Below are 23,777 nucleotides of genomic sequence, written 5' to 3'. Positions count from 1 at the left end.
CTGTTTTTCCACACAATTCTAGACGTAAATAAGTTGATGTTTGGTTTTTTCCTTGGAGGTTAGTCATTACAAAAACAAATTGCAGTTAATTTTCAGATTGACTATTCTCTAAGGCAGCTTGCTTTGTGAGCAGCTGCTTAAAAGACAATTTGCTTGTAGACTGCTCCATCCAATATATATTTGTATAAACAGCTTCTTATGTAGTTTCAGCATTTTTAATCATGTGATCAGAAGCAAAGTGAGAGGAGACAATGATTTGGTTGAAAATCACTGGTACTACATGGGTGTCCCTCATACAGATAGTTGACACATGGAACAGCCTCCATGTGGTTGCATTTGAAGCAAGCACACAACACAACACACAATGTCACTTAGCTACAAATCTCAGAGTTCTAGGAAGGAGGGACTGACTTAAGCAACTCTGAAAATTATAGCTCCTAGAGGGGAGTAGATGTTTCCTAACAACTCTCAGAAGCCTTAACAAACTACAGCTCCCAGGATTCTTTGTGGGAAGCCATAACTGTTTAAAGTGGTACAGTAACTACTTTAAAGTAGTGACTACTTTAAAGCACCATCTGCACTATAGGCTAACTAACTAACTAGTGTTAGTTTATCAAATCGTACTTCTTGCTGGGATTATGTATTCCATGGTCATGTCAGGTTAGGGAAGGCTGATAAAGTGATGGTTTGTTCCTATATTAAAACACATTTTTTTATCCTGCCCTTTCTCTGGGTTCTCTGTATACCTGTTTCATCTCACAATAACCCTCTGAAGTAAGTTTGGGTGAAACATGGAAGGGTAAATAGAACTTCTGAAGTTCCTTCTTCTACAGGTTAGGAGACATAACCTCTTGAGTAGGAACTAACTTCTCATTGATCATTTATGACCATTTTTTCTTCTTTTTTAGGATGACCAGGATTTGATTACACAGACAAGATGAACAAGCAAGATAACAAATAAATGATCTTACCATGCATTGAACAACTTCTGAGAGTCAGGTGCTTAGCCCTGGGAAAATGTCTGCTTGCAATGCATTCACTGAACATGTCTGGAAACCTGGTGAATGTAAAAACTGCTTCAAGCCAAAAAACTTGCACCAACTGCCTCCAGCTTCTGAAAAACCTCTCGTCTCTACCAATCTGAAAATCAATGCAAGTCACAGCAACAACCAACGTACTAAAAATACAGGAAATTTTCGACCTCCTGTGGCAAAAAAACCCACTATAGCTGTGAAACCCACCATGATGACAGTAGATGGACAGGGTATATGTGGCGAGGTCAGCCCACAAGATCTTTGCGAGAACAAGCCAATTGCAGGCTGGAACCAAAATAGGACTGTCTTGAAAAAAACACCACATAACAATAATAATAATGAAGAAGAAATTGAAGGTTATGGTCATGTTCATAGGCCTTATGGGAATAGTGATGGTGTAGGTAAAGCTCCAAGCAACAATAATGGACTGACAGAAATGTTGAAGGAAATTGCAGGCTTGGACACGTCGTCTTCTCTAACAGGAAATGAAATTAATTCAAGGGAAGCATTCTTGGGAAGAATAAACAATTGCTATAAAAAGTCATTAGAAAGAAAGGTCCCTCCAAGTTGCATGTTGGGTGCCATGAAGGATTCGCAAAATAAGCATGTTGTTCTGAGTGGAAGCACTGATGTAATAAGTAATGAAGGTGGTCGTTTCTGTTACCCAGAATTCTCCAGTGAGGATGAGAGTGAGGATGATCTGCTTTTTGGCAATATGCATGAAGACCATGAGAGCTGGGATGAAAGTGATGAAGAGCTGCTGGCAATGGAAATTCGCATGAGGGGACAGCCACGCTTTGCTAACTTTAGGGCTAATACGCTATCACCTGTCCGATTTTGTGTTGACAAAAAATGGAACACAGTGCCTTTAAGGAACAAGTCTCTCCAGAGGATTTGTGCTGTGGACTATGATGATAGCTATGATGAAATTTTGAATGGTTATGGAGATGACACTGTGATTCTTTATGGGCAAGCAAGCATGCAAAGCATGGTGTCATCTGATTCCATGTCTCCTGACTCTTCTTTGACTGAAGAGTCTCGCTCTGGGACAGCAAGCAGTTCTTCTCAAAAGCTCTGCAATGGTGGATTATCTCCTAGCACTCCTAAAGATATCAAATTAATTGAGGAAGAATATAAAAGCTTTTGTGATGATCAGCAATTGACAGTTGTAACTAAAAACCCTCAAATTGCTACCAAAACTTTGGAGACTCATAAGGCTGTGCTTGCCCTTAGGTTGGAAGAAAAGGATGGCAAGATTGCTGTTCAAAGTGATAAGCCAGAATGCTGTAGTCCTTCAGGTATGCCAAGTCAAGCACCAGCTGCAAGCTTACTCCCCGTTGAAGAACAAGCAAAACCTTACAGGGTAGTAAACATGGAGCAACCCATGTGCAAGCCATACACCGTTGTGGATGTATCAGCAGCCATGACCCATGAATGTACAGAGAATCGAACGAGAAGCTGTGATTCAAAAAGTACCCTATCTAATCCAAATTCACACGATACTCTAAGTACAAAGGTTGCGCCTCATTCTGTATCATCTGGGCAAGTGAACACCAATCTTAAAAAATCTAGTGCAGTCAGATACCAGGAAGTTTGGACTTCCAGTACAAGCCCACGGCAAAAGATTCCTAAAGTGGAATTAATTCCCAACACACCAGGACCTTCTGTACCTTTGAGGAAGAACATTCACAAATCTGCTCCTGCTTCACCTACATCAACCAATATTTCTACAAAAACAATCCCTGTTAAATCTCCTAACCTGTCTGAAATAAAATTCAATAGTTACAATAATGCTGGCATGCCACCCTTCCCAATCATTATTCATGATGAGCCAACGTATGCTAGAAGTTGTAAGAATGCAATCAAAGTTCCTATTGTAATCAATCCCAATGCATATGACAATTTAGCAATCTATAAAAGTTTTCTAGGGACTAGTGGAGAGCTCTCTGTAAAAGATAAAACCACAAGTGTCATCAGCCACACATATGAAGAAATAGAAACAGAAAATGCCGCTCTGAAAAACATAACTAGCAAATCTACTGAACTCTCCCAGGCTAAAGGGTTAACTAATAGCTCTGAGAGAAGACTGGGCTCTGTGGCTCAGAAGGTTCAGGAGTTCAACAGCTGTCTTGGCAAAGGTCTGACTTCATCCAAAAGCTCTGATCACAGCTCCCCAACAAAAATACCAAGTACTCTTCATGATCCTGTGGCCAAAACAGAAGAGACACAGGAGATATGTAGTGGAAGTAGGGAAAATGCCTGTACAGTACTATCACAAATTGTGGCTTCTATCCAGCCTCCACAGTCTCCCCCAGAAGTACCTCAGACTGGACCCAAGTCTTGCAGTGCGGAAGAATTGTATTCTCTGCCTCCTGATGCAGACACAGGTGAAAGTGTCCCAGTGCGGCCCAAATCTCTCTTTACCACACAGTCGAGTCCTGAGAGTGAAGCAGGAAATTCCACAGAAATGGTGCCTAAGGAAACCCTGTCCAAGTCACTAGTTGCCTATTCCTCAAAGCCAGTGGCTGCCTCCCAGAATACCACAAATCCCAAAACTGAACAGACTCCCCCATTTCCTCCTCCTCGTTCCACGTCTTCACCATATCATGCCAGCAAAGTGTTGCAAAGACATTTCAGCAATTGGACCAAACCCACAAGCCCCATAAGATCAACAGAGGCTGAATCAGTATTGCATTCCGAAGGTAGACGAGCTGTTGATGCAAAGCCCAAGCGTTGGATATCATTTAAGAGCTTCTTTCGTCGCAGAAAGACTGATGATGAGGAAGAGAGAGAAAGAGAAAAGGGGAAACTGGTGGGTCTTGATGGAACTGTCATTCATATGCTTCCACCTCCTCCTGTTCAACGGCATAATTGGTTCAGTGAGTCCAAATCAGATTCAAGTGAGAAACCCTCAATTGTGTTTATGTTTAAATGTGAACAAGCAAAGATGGAGGCAAAATTTGATCGAAACAAGACTGAAGTAGAGCCAGCAGTTGAAGTTGTGGTATCCGAAAGAGACAAGAGGGAGAAGTCTTCAGAGGTATTGGAAGAAAAGAGCCATTCTTCACCACCTAATATTCCAAAGGAAATTCTCAGGTAAAAATAGATAAAGGTTTCACTTGACAGTTTATGCACCTTGCTATATATTTCCAAAAGTGAGAAATTTAAAGGCTGCTAAATAAATGTACACATCATGTTTACAATTCATTAGACAGCCATTTCCATTAATGATAATGCCACAAAGTTTTTGGGAATCTATTTATTAACACTGTGTGAAGTGGAAATGCTGACTCAGGCGGTATGAGTCAGCATCATGAGTGGTGGGGCATTGCCTAACTGATCTATAGCCAGTTAGGATAAATACAGTGGTATCTTGGTTCCCAAACTTAATCCGTTCCGGAAGTCTGTTCTAGAATCATAGAATCATAGAGTTGGAAGAGACCACAAGGGCCATCGAGTCCAACCCCCTGCCAAGCAGGAAACACCATCAGAGCACTCCTGACATATGGTGTTAGCCACCCCTCCCAGTTTGGTGTCATCTGCAAATTTGATCAGGATGCCCTTGAGTCCATCATCCAAGTCGTTGATAAAGATGTTGAATAAGACCGGGCCCAAGACAGAACCCTGTGGCACCCCACTAGTCACTCTTCTCCAGGATGAAGAGGAACCATTGATGAGCACCCTTTGGGTTCGGTCAGTCAGCCAGTTACAAATCCACTGAGTGGTAGCATAGTCAAGACCGCATTTTACCAGCTTCTTTACAAGAATATCATGGGGCACCTTGTCAAATGCCTTGCTGAAATCAAGGTAGGCTACATCCACTGTGTTCCCTTCATCTACCAGGCTTGTAATTCTGTCAAAAAACGAGATCAGGTTAGTCTGACATGACTTATTTTTCAGAAATCCATGCTGACTATTGGTGATCACAGCATTCCTTTCTAGGTGCTCACAGACTGTTTGCTTAATGATCTGCTCCAGAATCTTCCCTGCTATTGATGTCAGACTGACTGGGCGGTAATTATTTGGGTCCTCTCTTTTCCCCTTTTTGAAAATAGGGACAACATTTGCCCTCCTCCAGTCTGCCGGGACTTCGCCTGTTCTCCAGGAATTTTCAAAGATGACTGCCAGTGGTTCTGAGATCACATCTGCCAGTTCTTTTAATACTCTTGGATGCAGTTCATCTGGCCCTGGAGACTTGAATACATCTAAACTAGCCAAATATTCTTGTACTATCTCCTTAGTTATTCTGGGCTGTGTTTCCTTTGCTGAATCATTTGCTCCAAATTCTTCAGGTCGGGCATTGTTTTCTTTATCGGAGAAGACTGAGGCAAAGAAGGCATTGAGTAGTTCAGCCCTTTCTGTGTCCCCTGTTTGCATTTCACCATCTTCTCCTCTGAGTGACCCCATTGTTTCTTTGTTCTTCCTTTTGCTACGAACATACCCATAAAAGCCTTTTTTGTTGCTTTTAACCTCTCTAGCAAGCCTGAGTTCATTCTGTGCTTTAGCTTTTCTGACTTTGTGTCTACACATGCTGGCTATTTGTTTGAATTCCTCTTTGGTGGTTTCCCCCCTTTTCCATTTTTTGTACACATCCTTTTTTAATCTTAATTCAGTTAAAAGTTCTTTAGATAGCCACCCTGGCTTCTTTAGGCACCTTCCATGTTTCCGTCTCATTGGTATTGCCTGACGTTGTGCTTTTAGTATCTCCCTCTTAACAAACTCCCAGCCATCATGAACTCCCTTTCCTTTTAGTATTGTTGTCCATGGGATCTCACCCAGCACTTCCCTAAGTTTTATGAAGTCGGCTTTCTTAAAGTCAAGAAATTGAGTCCTAGTATGCTTGGCTGCTCCTTTCTGCTGTATAGTAAACTTCAGAAGAGCATGATCACTCACGCCTAATGATCCTTCCACTTCTACCCCACTAACCAGGTCATCAACATTGGCTAGGACCAGATCTAAAATGGCTGTTCCTCTTGTTGCTTCTCCCACTTTCTGGACAATGAAGTTGTCTGCAAGGCCAGTGAGGAATCTGTTTGACCTTATGCTCTTGGCTGAGTTTGACGTCCAACAAATGTCCGGGTAATTGAAGTCCCCCATTACTACTATCTCCCTTCCTTTTGCATGCTTGGCCATCTGTTCCAGGAAGGCATCATCTATGTCCTCCATTTGGCTTGGGGATCTATAGTAAACTCCCACAGTGAGGTCTCTGTTATTCTTCTCTCCCTTAATTTTGACCCAAATGCTCTCACTTTGGCTTTGAGGATCTAAATCTTGGATCTCTTCACAGGTATACACATCCCTGACATATAACGCCACTCCTCCTCCTTTCTTGTCTGGTCTGTTTCTCTGAAATAGATTGTATCCCCCCATTATTACATTCCAATCGTGGGACTTATCCCACCAGGTTTCAGTGATGCCTATTATGTCATATTTAGTTTGCTGTACCAAGAGCTCAAGCTCATCTTGTTTATTTCCCATGCTTTGTGCATTAGTGTACAGACATTGAAGTCCATTAATCATTCCCCCGTGTCTCTTATTTAAGGATTTTTTCCTCCCACCACTAGGTCCGCGTGCTGTTTGCTCCATTTGGTCTATGACATTTGGATGATCATCTTCATTAATTGATAGACTCCTACCTTCAGGAGCACTGTCTCCCTCCCCCACATTAGTCAGTTTAAAGCCCTCCTGATGAGGTTTCTGAGATTTTTGGCAAAAACATTTCTCCCAACCGTTGTGAGGTGCAGCCCATCACTTGCCAGAAATCCATCTTCAAGAAACTGCAGTCCGTGATCTAAGAATCCAAACCGTTCCTGTTTACACCATTTGCGGAGCCAGCTGTTCACTTCCACTATTTTCCCCTCTCTCCCTGGGCCACGTCGTTCAACTGGGAGGACAGATGAGATGACAATTTGTGCATTTAGTTGCTTCAATTTCCTGCCGAGAGCCTCGTAGTCTCTTTTGATCTTCTGGAGGCTATTGCTTGCAGTGTCATTGGTTCCCACATGAACCAAGAGGAAGGGGTATTTGTCAGTGGGTTTTATGATTCCTTGCAGTCGTTCAGTTACATCTTGGATCTTAGCCCCGGGGAGACAGCACACTTCCCGAGACATCTTGTCAGGCCCACAGATCACTGCTTCTGTTCCCCTCAGTAGGGAATCTCCTATCACCACTACACGCCTCCTCTTGGGTTTGGTCGGGGTTCTTCCGTGAGCTGTCCGTTCCAAGGTCGCCTGCACATTCCCTGAGGACTGACTTTGCTGCTCGTCTTCATATACCTGATCGACTGTAATGAGGGAGAGATCCTCAAATGGAGTCTGCTCTTCGTCTTCCATGCTAGGGGAGAGGACCTCAAAGCGATTGTGTATTTCTAAGCAATCAGAGTGAACCCTGGGCCTCCTACTTCTTTGAGTCACGTTTCTCCATATATCTGGCTCCTGTGTTGGTGAACTAGACTCCTTCTCAGGGGAGTCCCCTGTCTCCTCCTTGGTGGAGACGGTGTGCTCTGTTGCTTCCAAGAAGAGCTCCAGCTCTCTAATTCTTTGGAGCTTAGCTACACGTTCCTCCAATTGCTGGACTTTGTCTTTTAAGAGGGCAATCAACATGCAATTGCTGCAAGTAAAGCTGCCTGCAACCTTTGGCAAGATGGCAAACATTGCGCAGGAATCGCAGGCGACTGCAGCTGTTCCCTCCCCTTCCATCTTGAGATCGTGTCGTTGGGGTTGGCTACAGAGGTCCTCCATCATAAAAAGCTTGAAGACAGGACAAATAACTTCCCCCACACAAAAAAACACCTAGATCTCCCCAACAAACATTTGAGACTAGCTCCCCTAAATCTAAAAGATGGATCTAACTGCGCACGCCGCTAGGCGCGCGCCGCTGTCCTGCAAACTCTGATAAGCTCCTCCCACAGCTAATCCCCTGCCTCAACAGAAACCCTGCCCCCTCTGACCTTTACACAGGGAAAACAGCTAATCAGCCACAAGGAAACACACAGACACAAGAAAACCCTTTTTGCTCCTTCTTCAACTGATGCCCTGCAAACTCTGATAAGCTCCTCCCACAGCTAATCCCCTGCCTCAACAGAAACCCTGCCCCCTCTGACCTTTACACAGGGAAAACAGCTAATCAGCCACAAGGAAACACACAGACACAAGAAAACCCTTTTTGCTCCTTCTTCAACTGATGCCCTGCAAACTCTGATAAGCTCCTCCCACAGCTAATCCCCTGCCTCAACAGAAACCCTGCCCCCTCTGACCTTTACACAGGGAAAACAGCTAATCAGCCACAAGGAAACACACAGACACAAGAAAACCCTTTTTGCTCCTTCTTCAACTGATGCCCTGCAAACTCTGATAAGCTCCTCCCACAGCTAATCCCCTGCCTCAACAGAAACCCTGCCCCCTCTGACCTTTACACAGGGAAAACAGCTAATCAGCCACAAGGAAACACACAGACACAAGAAAACCCTTTTTGCTCCTTCTTCAACTGATGCCCTGCGAGGAGTGTGTCAGCTAATTTTCTCAGCAAGATGATGATGATGAAGGATTAAATGGCAGGGGTCTATGCATCAGTATATAGAGCCTCTTTCTTGTCTGTGCACAGGGAGCAGAACCGTGGCCTAACTTGCTGGGGAGGGGCGGGAACCATGGGTTTTGGCACCTTGCAGACCAATTTATTATGTTATAAGCTTTCATGATTAGTGTTCACTTCATCAAATGTATAAAGAGGCTTTGCATCTGATGAAGTGGGCTCTGTTGCAAAGACATCTGAGGGCAGCCCTGTCCCTGGTAGTTTTATTATGTTTTTATATGTACTGGAAGCCACCCAGAGTGGCCTAAAATTATTGTTAAATTATTATTACTATTCAGACTGACGGAAAGTACCCCATGAAGCACTCGGGAGTCAAGCTGTATTTCAAGTAGACTTTCTTCAGTTTGCAGTCTTGCATCATCATAAAGCAATCTTCTTACATCCAGGAATCATCATACACAGGAGGGATCACATACACGGGAGAAGCCAGCAGGGGGAGTCAGCCATACCTACAGTGGTACCTCGGTTTTCGAACAGCTGAGTTCATGAACAACTTGGAAATTGAATGCTGCAAACCCGGAAGTAGGTGTTCCGGTTTGCGAACTTTTTTCGGAATCCAAACTGTTCCGTTTTGAGTGTTACACTTTCTTTTTTAGTGCCACACTTCCGTTTTGAGTGCCCCCACTCCTGCTTGCATGGGAGTAGGAGCTGGATGGGGTAGCTCAGCTGGGGAGCACAAAGCCTCCATTTCCCAGCTGAGAGATCCAGTAGAAGCTGGATCGGACTGCTCAGATGGGGAGGTGCAGGCTCCGTCACACTTTCCAATGAGGGGTTCTCGGCTGAGGGCTCCTTTAAACTTCTCCCCTCAAAGGAGAAGTTTAAAGGAGCCCCCACCTCAGCATCAGAGCCCATCCACCACCTGAAAGCAGCCAGGCGGAATAGTTGCTGGGGTGGCGCAGGTGGAGGTAGCCTAGCAGCTGCATCTGAGAGCCCCTAAACGTCTGCTGAGGCAGCTGTCAGGCTGTCTCCACATTGCCACATGATGCTCCTTTAAACTTCTCTATTGAGGTGAACGCAGCCAGTGATGGAAAAGTGATGGAGCCTGCGCCTCGCCAGCTGAGCAGCCCCAATCCAACTCCTACTCCCATGCAAGCAGGAGCAGGGGTGGAGATCTCTCAGCTGGGAAGCGGAGGCGCTCCTCAGCTGAGCTGCCCCATTCAGGGGCAGAGGAAGGGGATGCGGTAGGTGCAGGCTGCCCTGGGTGTCACCACTGAGGGGGGGGGTGACAAAATGCCAGGCGGCACTCACCGCGGGGCCTGCAGGGGGTCTCTCCTTGGAGAGACACGGTGGCTTGAGCGCACACAGGCTCTGCGCTGCCCAAATGGTCCACCCACTGCCTCCCCCCCCCAGCTGTAGGGCGGTTGAGTGGGAGGAGGCAGGTAGACTCCAGAGGCCCCGCAGTGCGCCACACCCCTGGGCGCACCACCCCAGGCACCCGGGTGGCTTCCTCCGCCGCTGGCCCCATCCAGCTCCTACTCCCGTGCAAGCAGGAGTGGGGGCAGGGATCTCTCCGCTGGGAAGTGGAGGCTTTGTGCTCCGCAGCTGGCATTCAAAATTAAAACTGAAACTATCCAGAAAACCACAAAGCCAACAAAGTTGCAACTCATGAAAGAGCAGCAACACCACAAACTGAAAAAAGCAAACCAACCACAAGTGAATCAAAATCACAAGAAAACATAAAACAACACTGACCCTAACCCTAATTCTAATCCTTACCCTAACACCAACCCAATCCTAAAATTAACCCTAACCCAGAAATGGTCTTGTTAAATAGTGAAATTCATGTTAAATTGCTGTTTTAGGGGTGTGTTTTTTTTAAAGTCTGGAAATCCATTTTGCGTTACGTTAGGAAGAACTTCCTGACAGTAAGAGCTGTTCGACAGTGGAATTTGCTGCCAAGGAGCGTGGTGGAGTCTCCTTCTTTGGAGGTCTTTAAGCAGAGGCTTGACAACCATATGTCAGGAGTGCTCTGACGGTGTTTCCTGCTTGGCAGGGGGTTGGACTCGATGGCCCTTGTGGTCTCTTCCAACTCTATGATTCTATGATTCTAGAACAGACTTCCGGAACGGATTAAGTTTGGGAACCAAGATACCACTGTATTTATCCTAACTGGCTATAGATCAGTTAGGCAATGCCCCACCACTCATGATGCTGACTCATACCGCCTGAGTCAGCATTTCCACTTCACACAGTGTTAACTCCTTAATAGCCACAACACTCCCAACAGGCTCTGGTCCCTAAAAGCTTGTGGCATAGTAAATTTGTTAGTCATTATAATGTCACAATACTCTTTGTTATATTTTGCTGCAACAGACTAACATAACTACCCCGCTGGAAATGGTAATTTAAATTACCATGTTTTACTGAAATAAGACATCACAGAAACTGGTTTTTAACCTTAAAACTGATTTTTAACCTTAAAATATCAGTACAAACACTGAGATATGCTTGAGCATTTTCCATCCTAAGTTGGATGAACCCAGTAGAGTAAATGTATATAGTATTGCACGCTTAGTGTTTGAAGTAAATTATTTCTAGAAATTATTATCTGTGCAAATAGAATCAGAACTGAATAACCTCATGATACTGCACTTATATTTATGGGGTGTATATTCTTGCCATATAGTTTTGTTACCTGTGTATGCTATATTTGTTATACTTTGAGTTGTCAGATTATTTTTTTTCATTCATTGCTACTTTAGGGGAAGGGGAAAAAATTATGTGAAATGTAAACTGCAAATCTTTAACATTTGCAGCCTTCACAATTCTGTCTTACAGTCGTACCTTGGAAGTCAAACAGAAACCATTCGGGAAGTCTGTTTGATTTCCAAAACGTTCGGAAACCAAAGCACAGCTTTGATTGGCTGCAGGAAGCAGCTGCAGCCAATCAGAAGCCCCATCGGATGTTCGGCTTCCAAAAATAGTTCGCAAACCAGAACAGTCATTTCCGGGTTTGCGCAGAACTAAGCTGTTCCAAAACCAAGGTACGACTGTACTTGGATTAGCTTTGAGGCAATCATGTCAGTTTTTATTGAGTTTTCATAGCATTACATCCATGAGTAAACAAAACAGAACCAATAACAAACAATACTGGTCTACCACATAAAAAAGGAATACATCAAAACAAGAGGTAAATATCATATACATCACTTCTAACTTGAAAATCAAACGACATAAACTGAAAGCTATGTACACAAATCTTCAGGTGGCTTTCCTGGATGCCATCAGGAACATAGGAGTGGTGGCGATCCCTCCCTTGGTACCGAGGATCAATTAGCGGAACAGGCAGGGGCTTCTTGCTAATCTTCACATCTTCTCTTCCCAGCCTGGGACAAGGGCTCTTACCATTTACTGTTGCACTTGTTAGAGCAGAGTCCAGATCCTTTTCACACAGAAGGAAATAAAACAAAACAAATTTCTTACTTTGTCCTTGGAGTTGCCTTCCTTCTTTCTGCATTTCTTGATTGTCCAGCCTGAGACGGTGCTATTGCAGACTTGAGCTGAGGAGAGGTGCTGGGGGGGGGTGCCATCTGCTCCTTGGGACTGGAGCTCTTTCAGCATGTTGTCAGGCTGCTGGTTATCACCCACAAGCCGTGTTTTGCCTTTGTGTTGAACTATCAACTTTAAAAGGAAGCCCCGTCGATATACTGTGCCCACTTCTTTTAGTGCTGATGTGTAAGGGTGGAGAGCTGTGGCCAGGCGGATATCCTGGAATATTTCAGTGGTAGCTTCACCATATTTTAGGTTTCTAACATTCTGTAGTCTGAAAATTGAGCCTATAGTGTTCAAAGCAAATTAGCATAGTTCTGCTTCTGCCTCCCCCAGTGGTATGTTATACAGTAGTATGTTAAAATTCAGGGAGAACAGCCAGTCAATAATGAATTGAACCATGTCCCCCTCTTCCTGATTCTCCGGTAGGCCTCATAGACCAAAATCTTTGCCTCCTATCCCTTTCTGATTGTTCCTCCAGCTTCATAGGTAAATCTTCAGTCATTTATAAAACCTGGATCTCAGACAGGTTGGTTAGAGCAAGATTGTGTGCATAAGTTACTGTTTTAGAAATAACTGACAATTCATTAGGTAGCAAGCACAGAAAGTCATCCCCCTGGGCTCTCTGGAGCCCTGGGGGGCTTAAATGGAGATATGGAGGGACAGTTGGGGGCTAGCATTCCCCTTAAAACCTCTGGTGAAGTTGGAGGGTGTGACGTGAACCCACAGACATCTTTAAATGCCTGCTTTGGTCTTAGACGGAGTACTAAGTAGACGGAAGACTTTGCCAGGAAAGGGGAGGCAGGATGCTGGATTTTATTGGGACTCCATTCTTGAGAATGCCTCAGTCAACAACCATGTTTGCTGTGGATCTCCTTTGATTTCAGACAATTGGGCCAAAGTGAAAAGGCGCCCCAACTGACATGATGTCAACAAAAGCTGTTGGAGACTGTTGGTGTTTAGTCGTGTCCGACTCTTCATGACCCCATGGACCAGAGCACGCCAGGCACTTCTGTCTTCCACTGCCTTCCGCAGTTTGGTCAAACTCATGCTGGTAGCTTTGAGAACACTGTCCCACCATCTCGTCCTCTGTCGTCCCCTTCTCCTTGTGCCCTCCATCTTTCCCAACATCAGGGTCTTTTCCAGGGAGTCTGCTCTTCTCACGAGGTGGCCAAGGTATTGGAGCCTCAGCTTCAGGATCTGTCCTTCCAGTGAGTTCTCAGGGCTGATTTCCTTAAGAATGGAGAGGTTTGATCTTCTTGTAGTCCATGGGGCTCTCAAGAGTCTCCTCCAGCACCAGAATTCAAAAGCATCAATTCTTCAGCGATCAGCCTTCTTTATGGTCCAGCTCTCACTTCCATACATCACTACTGGGAAAACCATAGCTTTTACTATATGGACCTTTGTTGGCAAGGTGATGTCTGCTTTTTAAGATGCTGTCTAGGTTTGTCATTGCTAGGTTTGTCATTGCTTTTCTCCCCAGAAGCAGGCGTCTTTTAATTTCATGACTGCTGTCACCATCTGTAGTTGGAGACTATTCGACTGTTAATTGAAGGTTTGGAAAGATGCTAATTTCTGCTGCGATGGGATTTTTAAAGAGCGGAGTAGACAGTTTCCATGTATTATTTCCTTCTCAAGGGTTTTTGTAACTACCCTCCTCTTAACAATTGCAAGAGAAATTCCCTGCATCTCTCTTGAATCCTCCCTTTGTCCATGAACTCAGAATCCACACACAGACCCCAAAGTGCCCTTTTAATCATGTTTACATTTTGTAGAAACAAAATGCAGATTTAGATGGTGTTCATGTTCTGTTTTAGACTGTGATTTAGGATTTGCCATCCTGTTTTAAGCAAAATCTGTGCCTATGTAACCCATATGGCTTAATTAGCACAAGAACTAGAATATTACAATTTAGCAGTCAGATAGTAAGAGAGTCCTTGACTTGGGACCAGGGGTGGCTGGAGTGATGCAGAACTGAGACTGTAAAAGACCTTTTAAAACTTTCTACCTTCTGGAAATCCTTTTGCTTAGTCTGCTTAGAAACCTGTGACAATTGTCACAAAACCTTTGTACATTGTAGCAGATTTGGGGAAAATCACTCTGGATCAGGATAGGACATTGGTTGTGGTTTATCAAGCCACCATCAGCTGGTTTGAGGTGGAATGTAGGAAGAAAAAAGGTCACTGGTTCACTGGTTCAGTGATTGGGCCCATCGCATACAATCTTTGGGGCCGTATGATGTGACATGCACTGCCCTGGTATTGGGCGGATTGCTCCTGCAGGATTTGGCAATGGAGATGCCTGCCCAAACTCTCAATAGATCTCATGATCTTTCGGATGTGGGGAGGGAGAGAGCACAGATGACTGGAAAACTGCCTAAGAAGGAGCAAGGGTAGCAAACATGTGCAGGGTGCCGAGCAAGTGCCCTTCCCTCCAGCTAGCACTTCAGTTGGGGTAGCAGGTTTGGCAACAAATGCAATAAAGCAAAGGTCCTCGCCCCACCTCTTCCTTGGCACCTGCTTTTTTCTGCTGTCATCCCTGCAGCTACTTTATGTATTTAGGACTCTGGCAGGCAGAAGTTTTGCCATTGCGCATTCTGAAGTCTTCATTGAAGCCTTGTCACTTTCAAACATGCAAATGCAGAGAGAAGTCTGTCGGTTGCTGATGACACAATAATCTTAGTTCTGTGCCAAGAACCTTTTCTTTACTACTGTTTCTAGGAAGACTGAGCATTTGAGGTCTGTCTGAGATCAAAGGTCATCTATTCCACTAACAGAACTAACTACCTCCCCCTCCTCTCAGTCAATCAGTGCTTCTCTTGCATACGTGGTTTCAGGAGGAATAGCCAACAAACATCAAGAACAATATTATAATATAAATGTATCTCTCCTTTTTTCTATAGAGATAATGGAGGGGTGCATGATGTTATTCCTTTTTGTCCTAACAGGAACCCTGTGAGATAGTTACCGTATTTTTCGCCCCATAGGACGCACTTTTTCCCCTCCAAAAATGAAGTGGAAATGTGTGTGCGTCCTATGGGGCGAATGCAGGCTTTCGCTGAAGCCTGGAGAGTGAGAGGGGTCAGTGCGCACCGATGCCTCTAGCTCTCCAGGCTTCAGGAAGCTATCTGCAAGCCTTGCGAGCCCGGCGGGAGGTCCCGCAGGCTCACAAGGCTTGTGGGCAGCAGCCCGAAGCACGGGGCGCCCTCCGGAGGGCTCCCCGTGCTTCAGGCGGGTGTCCGCAAGCCTTGCACGCCCGGCGGGAGGTCCCACCGGGCGCGCAAAGCTTGGGACAGCATCCTGCAGCCCGAAGCACGGGGAGCCCTCCGGAGGGCTCCCCGTGCTTCCGCCGGGTGTCCGCAAGGCTTGGGGCTGCAGCCGTGGCTGGGTGGGGGGAAATAATTTTTTTTATTCATTCCCCCCCCCAAAAAAAGAGGTGTGTCCTATGGGCCGGTGCGCCCTATAGGACGAAAAATACGGTACATTAACAGAGAGTTATTTTCCCAAACTGTTCAATAAGCTCATGATGAGCAAAAGTTTGAATCCAAGTACTGAGTCCACAACCAATACCTTATTCACTGTAAAACGCTTGCTCTTACCGCTTGATCCAAGGCTTAGGGTTTATGATAGTAATTTTAAAATTTACATCAATGTCGGGCTAAGAATATGCCTTTGTCAAGATGGACTTTGAGCAATTCATAGCATTCGGTATTTTTTCATATGGCCATGAGACACTTTGGCCAGCAATAAATTGAAGATATTGCCCATCATTGCAATGGTGGGTTTATAAAGGGGATATGCATTATATATAATGTTTGTTTATATATAAAGGGGGTATGCATCGTGCTGCATATTTGTGGAGGGAGTGGAACTTTGAGGTTGGGCTGTTTCTCAGGTTTTATCCAGTTTCTTGTATATTTTGGCTGGATCAGATTTTTTTAAGGTTAGACTTCATTGGAGGAGTCTATCCACAGACCTATTTGTCACCTGCAAGAAACTTGATGAAGAAGCAGGGGGGTGAGGGAAGATAAATGTGATGCTACCAGAAGGGATAGCTCAGTCAGTAGATAATGAGACTGTTAATCTCAGGGTTGTAGGTTCAAGCTCAGTGTTGGGCAAAAGATTCTTGCACTGCAGGGGGTTGGACTAGATTACTTTTGTAGTCCCTTCCAACTCTACAGTTCTATGATTCTAAGTCAAAATGTTGTCATACTTCTCTCATTTACCGTAATTGCTAAGAGATTAAAGCTTTCAGTAAAATTAATATCACCTGTAAAACTTCATTCCTCGGTTTGGAACTCTAGCCTCTTCGCTTGATTCTTGTGCCTGAATCAGAAATTGTCATTGTCTTATGTTGAGTTTAGGTTTAGTAGATACAGGTCTTTGCTACTTCTAGTGAGAGAAGTTTGCATGTCAGATTGACATTTCTTATAGTTTGAAAGAGAATATAAATGAGAGGGCCTTAAACTTTGTTGTTCTGGACTCTTGGTCCTGAGTTGCTGGAAAATAATAAAGACTTGTGGGGTTTTTTTGTTTTTGAAAGAAAGAAAAAGGAGGCTCTTCATTCCTTCTTCGGTCCCTTCTGCTTCCCACTTCCCAGCTTTGCATGCAAAGAGCTTAGGTTCAATTTCTGGCATCTCTAGGTGGATACACACACACACACACACAAAGTATATATATATTCACACATACACACACACACACAGGCTGGCACCCCTCTGGAGGCTTTACCTGGGGCAAAGAAACCTGGCTAGCCCCACCCCCCTAAGCTAAAGCAGCTTCCTGTGTTCCTATTTTGGGATTGATATTCCTTTACTTCAGTGGGTGTTGGGATGCTCGTATTTGCCCTTGCAGGGAGGCCAGTCCAGATTCGATCAGGATTTGTAGTATAGAGTTATTAAATTAAATAACTATTGTTTGTTTGTTTGCTGCATCTTTATGCTAACTTTTATCTTAGGAGCTCAAGGTAATATGCATAGAATTGGAGTTGGAAAGGACCACTAGGATCATTTAGTCCAACCCCCTGCAATGCAGAAATTTTTTGCCCAATGGGGGGGGCTTGAACCATAATTTCTCTCTCCCTCAGACACACACATGCTCATAACAGGCATGCCAGGGGGTTGGACTAGGTACGTTAGTTTGAGATATGAAGGGTATAGTCCAGGGGTCAGCAAACCTTTTCAGCAGGGGGCCGGTCCACTGTCCCTCAGACCTTGTGGGGGGCCGGACTATATTTTGAAAAAATAAATAAATGAATTCCTATGCCCCACAAATAACCCAGAGATGCATTTTAAATAAAAGCACACATTCTACTCATGTAAAGACACGCTGATTCCCAGGCCGTCCGCAGGCTGGATTTAGAAAGCGATTGGGCCGCATCCGGCCCCTGGGCCTTAGTTTGCCTACCCATGGTATAGTGTATATAGCTGAGTGGTGAACTGAAAATCTCACATTCTGTGCGTTACCCACAGAGGCTCTCCCAGAACCCCTCCCTTTTTTTACAACTTTGACCAGGGAATGGAGGACGTTTCCTCCTTCCATCAAGACTGTTGCCGCATGATTGCAGTTCTAAAATCGATGTGTGTCCCTGTTTCTGTGACCGTGTTTTTAAAGCAGATTCATATGTATTCTTTTTGCCAAGGAGATAGCAACTGCTCTTTGGACTTTGTCAGCCTGTTAAGTGACTTGGCCAAAGAAACCATTCTGAAACAATGTCAGCTGTGTGCTGTAGTCAGGAGAGGGTTAAGAGGGCACGGCTTTGGCTTGGCTTCTGCTGGTTTTCCTGAGGTGTTCTGGCACATTCCCCAGACCATCCCCTGGAGGTAAACATCAAGGTGCACTAGGTGAGATCATTCCTAGGCAGAGTTCAGTCCTGGTTGCTCACAGCTTTTCACAACTTGTAGCTCACCCAACCCCAGTGGAATAAATGCTTCACCAGAGTTTCGAGACATGATTCAAAGGCTCAAGAAGGCTCTGAGAGAATTGCCTTTAATGGGGAACTGTGTGAGTGAATATAGTGGGTGAGTTCCTCTTCTTTCTTTTTTAATTTTCTTCCTTACTAGTTGTTGATTTACTTTGGCAGCGTGTTTCTCAAAAGTATATGTAGAAAAATTCACATATCTGGGGGGCTAGAAAGGAGCCTGTTCTGTACTTCACCAATCAATAAAATGTTTTTAGAGACGCTATCCTGTAACAGGAATCCTTGTTTCAAAATAGCACAGCTATCAGAGGAAGGCTGTTTTGAAAGACTAGCTCTATCTATTGGTGAGTAAAAGGGGGGTGTTATAAGGTTTGATAAACACTGTCTCCTCCATGCCTCTGTTCCCAAAGTGAATTTACAACTTCTCAGATTTGATTTTTGAATGTGTCCTAATATGTGGAAAATTACATAGACTAACCCTTTGCTGTATGCACTGTTTTACACTTAATATATTGTGGTTTACACTGGTTTTCACATGTTAATAAAACAGACATCAGTAATGAAAGGCTCAGTAACATGACAAGTTTTTGGGGAAGACTTTTCTGTCTAGGTTTGCTAACTTTTGTGGATGATTTATGCCAGCATGTACAGGTGGTTTCAGTAATATGTAAACATTGGTTGCCCTAATTTGTTGATTGCTTGTGAGCTGCATTTTGTACTTTGATCAACCACTTTTAGGCTGCAATTTTATGTTGACATTGACAACTCTCTAATGATAAAACCTTGCCTTCCTTCACATAGATACAGCATAAACCCTGTATACTTCCATGTCCTGTTTTGCACTGTTTTGGACAATAATTTAGAACCATTGGTATATATAGATTTTTAAATAAGATTGCAGCCTTTCTCTGATTGGAATAAATGATGTTATTGTTTTGCATGATTAGTTTAGTTTAATACATTGTGCTGAATACTACAGATATGCTAAGTGACAATGAGCCAGTGTATTCAGTTTTCTTGACTGAGATCTGAAACTGCTTTATCTTTTCTCCTTGAGTGATAGGATGCATTTTATGGAGTTTTGAATGCTTACCTCTCCAGTGTTAAATACTGGGCCTAACCTTTTTTTTTATTTTAAACTGGTTAATGGTAGCAATATACAGTCATACCTCGGGATAAATGTGCTTCAAGTTAAGTATTTTCAGGTTGCGCTCTGCGGCAATCCAGAAGTAATGGAGCGTGTTACTTCCGGGTTTTGCCACGCGTGCATGTGCAGATGGTCAAAATGACATCATCCGCGGAAGTGGCGACACGCGCAGGCGTGGCTTGTGTTCGCTTCAGGATGCGAACGGGGCTCCGGAACGGATCCCATTCGCATCCCGAGGTACCACTGTATACTTTTAAATACTATCTACCATTAATGTGGTAGTGAACATGGATACATCTTTGAATATTCAGGAGCTTTTAAGCTAGAAACTCTGAAAAAATCAAAACAACAGCTTTTTGCGGCACCATGAATCAGTTCAGTAAAACTGAGACTGCAGTCCTCTAAAGAATTTACATTGCTGGTGTCCATTTGGAACTTTTGCTTTTGTTTTAGTCAAGTGCCTGATGAACAAACTCTGGAAAATGGTTCCCCTCGGATTCCAAGATCTGCAATTGAAAAGCAGGAAAGTGGCAGTAATGCGTCCCTTGTTCCACTGTCCCCTCCCGAAATACCACAAGGACAAGAGGAAAGGGAGGAAATGTCAGATTCTTCTGATGTGAGTGCCTGCAGCGCTACATACAGTAACTTAGGTAAGCACCTTGCATCAGCACGGAAATATATTGTTTCTTATTTCTTTATGTGTTGTCTGAGTTTTTCACATTCACTTGAAAAACTGGTTATGAGAATATGCATTGGTTTAATGTTCTTATGGGAACAAACAGACCTTTATATGTGTTCAGAACTCATAAAAATAAATATTGTTGCTTAACTTTTTGTGCCTCCCAAACTTTTGAAGTAAAGATTTAATTTTTAAATGTTCTATGTACTCTTTGAGTTAAATTTTATTTGAAATCCATTTTAATGAAAACTCCAGCACCCCATGTGCAATGACCTCAGCAATAGTTATACCATAAAAAATGTAGATGACTTTAAGAACATGTTTGATAAGTGCTAAATGAGTATATTTAGAAGGAGATGTGAAAGGTTTAAGGAAGTAAATGCTACAATGCTACGGGGCTTCAAATGTTCAACTGAACATAGTTCTAACTGAAGATAACATTTGCCTTCTATATACTGTATTCCAACTATGTTTTTATAAATACAGATTTTTATTTAGGTCTTCAAGGCAATGACTAACACCTAACAAATAATTGCAGTCTCTCTGTATATTCTCTGTTATAGTGATACTGGTTTAGGTTCTGAAGTTTCAGTCTTCCCACTAAAGAATTACTTCCTGTCCAGCCTTAAACTGAGATACTCATGCTCTTCTTCATTCTCTCAATGAAAATGTCTTGTGCATATGTATCTTTCTAAGTAAAAAAAAAATACAATGACTGTTTTCTATTGTCACATAGGGCAATCCAGAGCAGCTATGATACCTCCAAAACAACCGCGGCAACCAAAGGGGGCTTTGGACGATGACATTGCTTTTGGGGGAATATCTGACCCAGACATGACAGCTACCTTACATCCCACACCACCTCCATTGCCAAAGAAAACCATTATAAGAGCTCACACAGAACCACTTCCAAATGAACACCAGAATCAGGCCCTTGAAAGTGGCCTGTGTGTGATGGCCAATCCAACTTATGACATTGACACCAACTGGGACGCAAACAGTGCCTGCTCTTCTGTCAGCTCCGAATTCAAGGCAATGGACCATGAGTCCGGAGATTCCTTGGACAGGCCTCCAGAAAAGGGACTGGCAATCTCATCAGCAGCCAATGGTTTTTCCAATCTAACTGCTATCGGTGTGAAAGACAGGTGTTCCAGTAGTATGGAGTTTCTGTCAGGTAGACCTGCTACCCACAGCAAACATGGCAAGACTGTCCAGAAACCACAGAGACAAGCACTTTATAGAGGAATCGAAAACCGAGGGGAGGTGGTGAGCAGAATCAGAAGCCTTCACACTGATTCCCTGAAGAAACTGTCTGCCAAATGTGAAGACCTTTTCATGTCTGGGCAGAAAGATCAGCTTCGATTTGGGCTAGACAGCTGGTCAGACTTCAGATTAACCAGTGACAAGCCATGCTGTGAGGCTGGTGATGCTGTCTACTACCCAGCTTCTTATGCAAAAGATCCACTCAACAACTATGCAGTCAAGGTAAGAAGATAATTAAAAAGAGTCGCTCCACTAATCATATTCCAGAACTGTACTTAGTGTCCATTGCGCTTCATTACTATTGACTTTGTGCTTAGTGGTTACAAAGAAGCATGTTCTTTTGTGAGAGCTAGTGAATTTTTAATTAGTGAAATATTACATTTATGGCAGCATATAAAAATGCAATACAGTTAAAACAATAAACAACAATACCTACAACCTCAAAACAGTAATTTCATCCTGATCCTAAATAATTGTATTTTTATCTTGTGAACCACCCTGAGATCTCTGGATGGAGTCTTGTATATAAATCCAATAAATAAGTAATAAATAAATAATTGCAGCAGAATAACAGGATTTTATTATTAGCTTAGGGCCATATTTGGGTTTACATGCTTGTATATCCTGTTATAAACTTTTATTTGCTAGAGCAGCAATTTTTAGAATCATTCTTTAAGCCCTTTCTCATACATTCCATTCCATATGTTTCCAGGATGGTCCTGGGAAAATGCCCTCCAATGACCCTTCAGAAATGCATTGAGTAAACAAAACCTGAGGATGTTAGTGCCCCAAATTCCTTCTTTCTTTAAAGTGAATTTTTTGGCCTCCCTTTGTTTGTTTTTTTACCCTTCTGATTTTTAAAACAAAAAACCTATTCTTGCCTATTTAGCATACTGCTGTTATAATGAGTTACTGTACATAAGGAGCTACACTTTTCCATTATTTATACAGAGGAGCAACTTAAATTATTTTGTTTCTATTTATTTTCAAAAGTGTACATTATTTTATTAAAGTTAAAGTGGTTTACAATGTAGAAATTAGGATAATACAATACATAATTTTACAGAAAAATATAATATTTTTAAAAATACATTACAGATTGCAATTGGATGCAGACTTTTTATGGCAAGGACTTACAGAACTATGATTTCACCACCTAAGGACCAAATTGCATTTGATATTAGTCAGGTATTTAACAATTGTGCTTCTCCTGGTCACTTTTAATTTGAAGAAAAGTTAGTTGCAGGGTCCCTGTCTGAAATGTGCTCTCAGTTGGGATCCTGCACAGGTTTTCTGCTGAAAATCACTGCCTGCTTGGTTTTTGTTTCCCCTGATACTACTGTTTGCAGTAAACAGCACTTTCAGGAATGAAAAGCAGCCAGGTGGGGACGGTTTTCAGTACAAAACATGTGCAAGGCTCTAATCAGATACACATTCTGGAACAGTGCACTGTGGGAGAGAGTACCCAACATGACTGCTGCTGAGTACTTTCACATTAGCAGTTTTGGTTGCAGAGGGTCTGCAGGATGTGGCGACCAGCAGGAAGGGGAGGGGATGAGAGAAAGAGAAAGCTTTGCAGAATTACAGATGTTGAAGCTGGGAATTGGATCTGACATGTTGAAGAGTATTGTCCAAAATAATTATGCAGATCTCACCAATGGAGGTGATTTTGACAGTGCTTTTCAAAGGCACCCTTTGCTCTTTGAAAGATAACTGTCAAACAAAGCTGCAACCATGGTTTCAGTACTATGCCCAAGCTAAAATCTAGACTGACAGGAATTCAAAACCAAACCAAATTGAGAAATTGTACTCCTGCTCAACAGCCTTTGCCAGAAACAGAAGTTTAGAAACAAGGCATTAGCTGTGGAGTTTGTCTCCAGATTACAGTGTGAGCTAGATCTCTTGAAGTCATCTACCAAATGTTTGCCGGTGTACCAGGGGTGTGGTGGGGGTAAGATATCAGTATACCAAAGCCTAGTGCACCAAAATGCTCTGAACTGGGCAGCAGCCTAAGATGACCATTGGTGCCAAGGGAGATGCAAGGTCATATGACCCAATAGTTTCTTATCTGTGGGCTCATCCACACTTCCATTTGTCCCGTGATTTCTAGGCATGGACTCAAGAGGTTTTTCTTTTGTATCACCGCTTTCCCCAGGAAAATCTGTAGATTACTGTTGATTCAGAACAAGCACCAATCCACAAAAAACCCGATTTACCTTTGTTCTAATTCAGCAGTATACAGCAGGTTTTCCTGGGACCAAAGATGAACTTCTCGGACGCACGCCTAAAAGCATGGGACAAGCAGACGTGTAGTTGAGCCCCAAGTCTCTGTTCAAGCCAACCACCACCCTGTAAGGTTCAGCGGTTGCCAGTCATACAGAAAGGACTACACCATATAAATGTTCCATGATACTTGGTTCCATGCCAAGTGCTGTTTTACAAGATGTTAATTGGGTTTGTCATAAACTTTATAAAGGGAATAAAATCTGTTTTACACAGGCCTTTAGTTTAGCTCAAGTGTTAATTTTATTCTGTAGATTCTATTACACACAACTGTAATATAAAATCACATTCAATGTACTTGTATTGAAAACAGATATTTAAATTGTCCAATTTATTGAGGTCAAAAATTACCCAATCTTGCTGTGCACCCATA

General features: G+C 43.3%; 1 protein-coding gene across 7 annotated transcripts in view; it reads left to right on the top strand.

Moving 5' to 3' along the window:
- The window catches only part of PEAK1 (pseudopodium enriched atypical kinase 1), a gene marked incomplete at its 5' end in the record, with an annotated part of 77,128 nt that overhangs the window by 42,296 nt on the left and 11,055 nt on the right, over positions 1–23,777 (top strand). For 3 of the 7 annotated variants that reach the window (XM_082238384.1, XM_082238386.1, XM_082238385.1), the window contains 4 exons: positions 909–4,130; positions 19,633–19,829; positions 20,595–21,343; positions 22,220–22,309. In XM_082238384.1, the coding sequence (XP_082094510.1) occupies positions 1,018–4,130; positions 19,633–19,829; positions 20,595–21,343; positions 22,220–22,309 (4,149 nt within the window). Of the gene's footprint in view, positions 1–908; positions 4,131–8,902; positions 9,049–17,257; positions 18,133–19,632; positions 19,830–20,594; positions 21,344–22,219; positions 22,310–23,777 lie in introns of those variants that run through there. The other 4 variants (XM_082238390.1, XM_082238389.1, XM_082238387.1 and 1 more) reach the window with 4 other exon arrangements.

This window comes from Podarcis vaucheri (assembly GCF_965113315.1).
Source record: "Podarcis vaucheri genome assembly, chromosome: 9".
Classification (NCBI taxonomy): Eukaryota; Metazoa; Chordata; class Lepidosauria; order Squamata; family Lacertidae; genus Podarcis; species Podarcis vaucheri.
The sequence above is the reverse complement of the archived record's forward strand: the minus strand, read 5'-3'. Positions and strand labels throughout refer to the sequence as shown.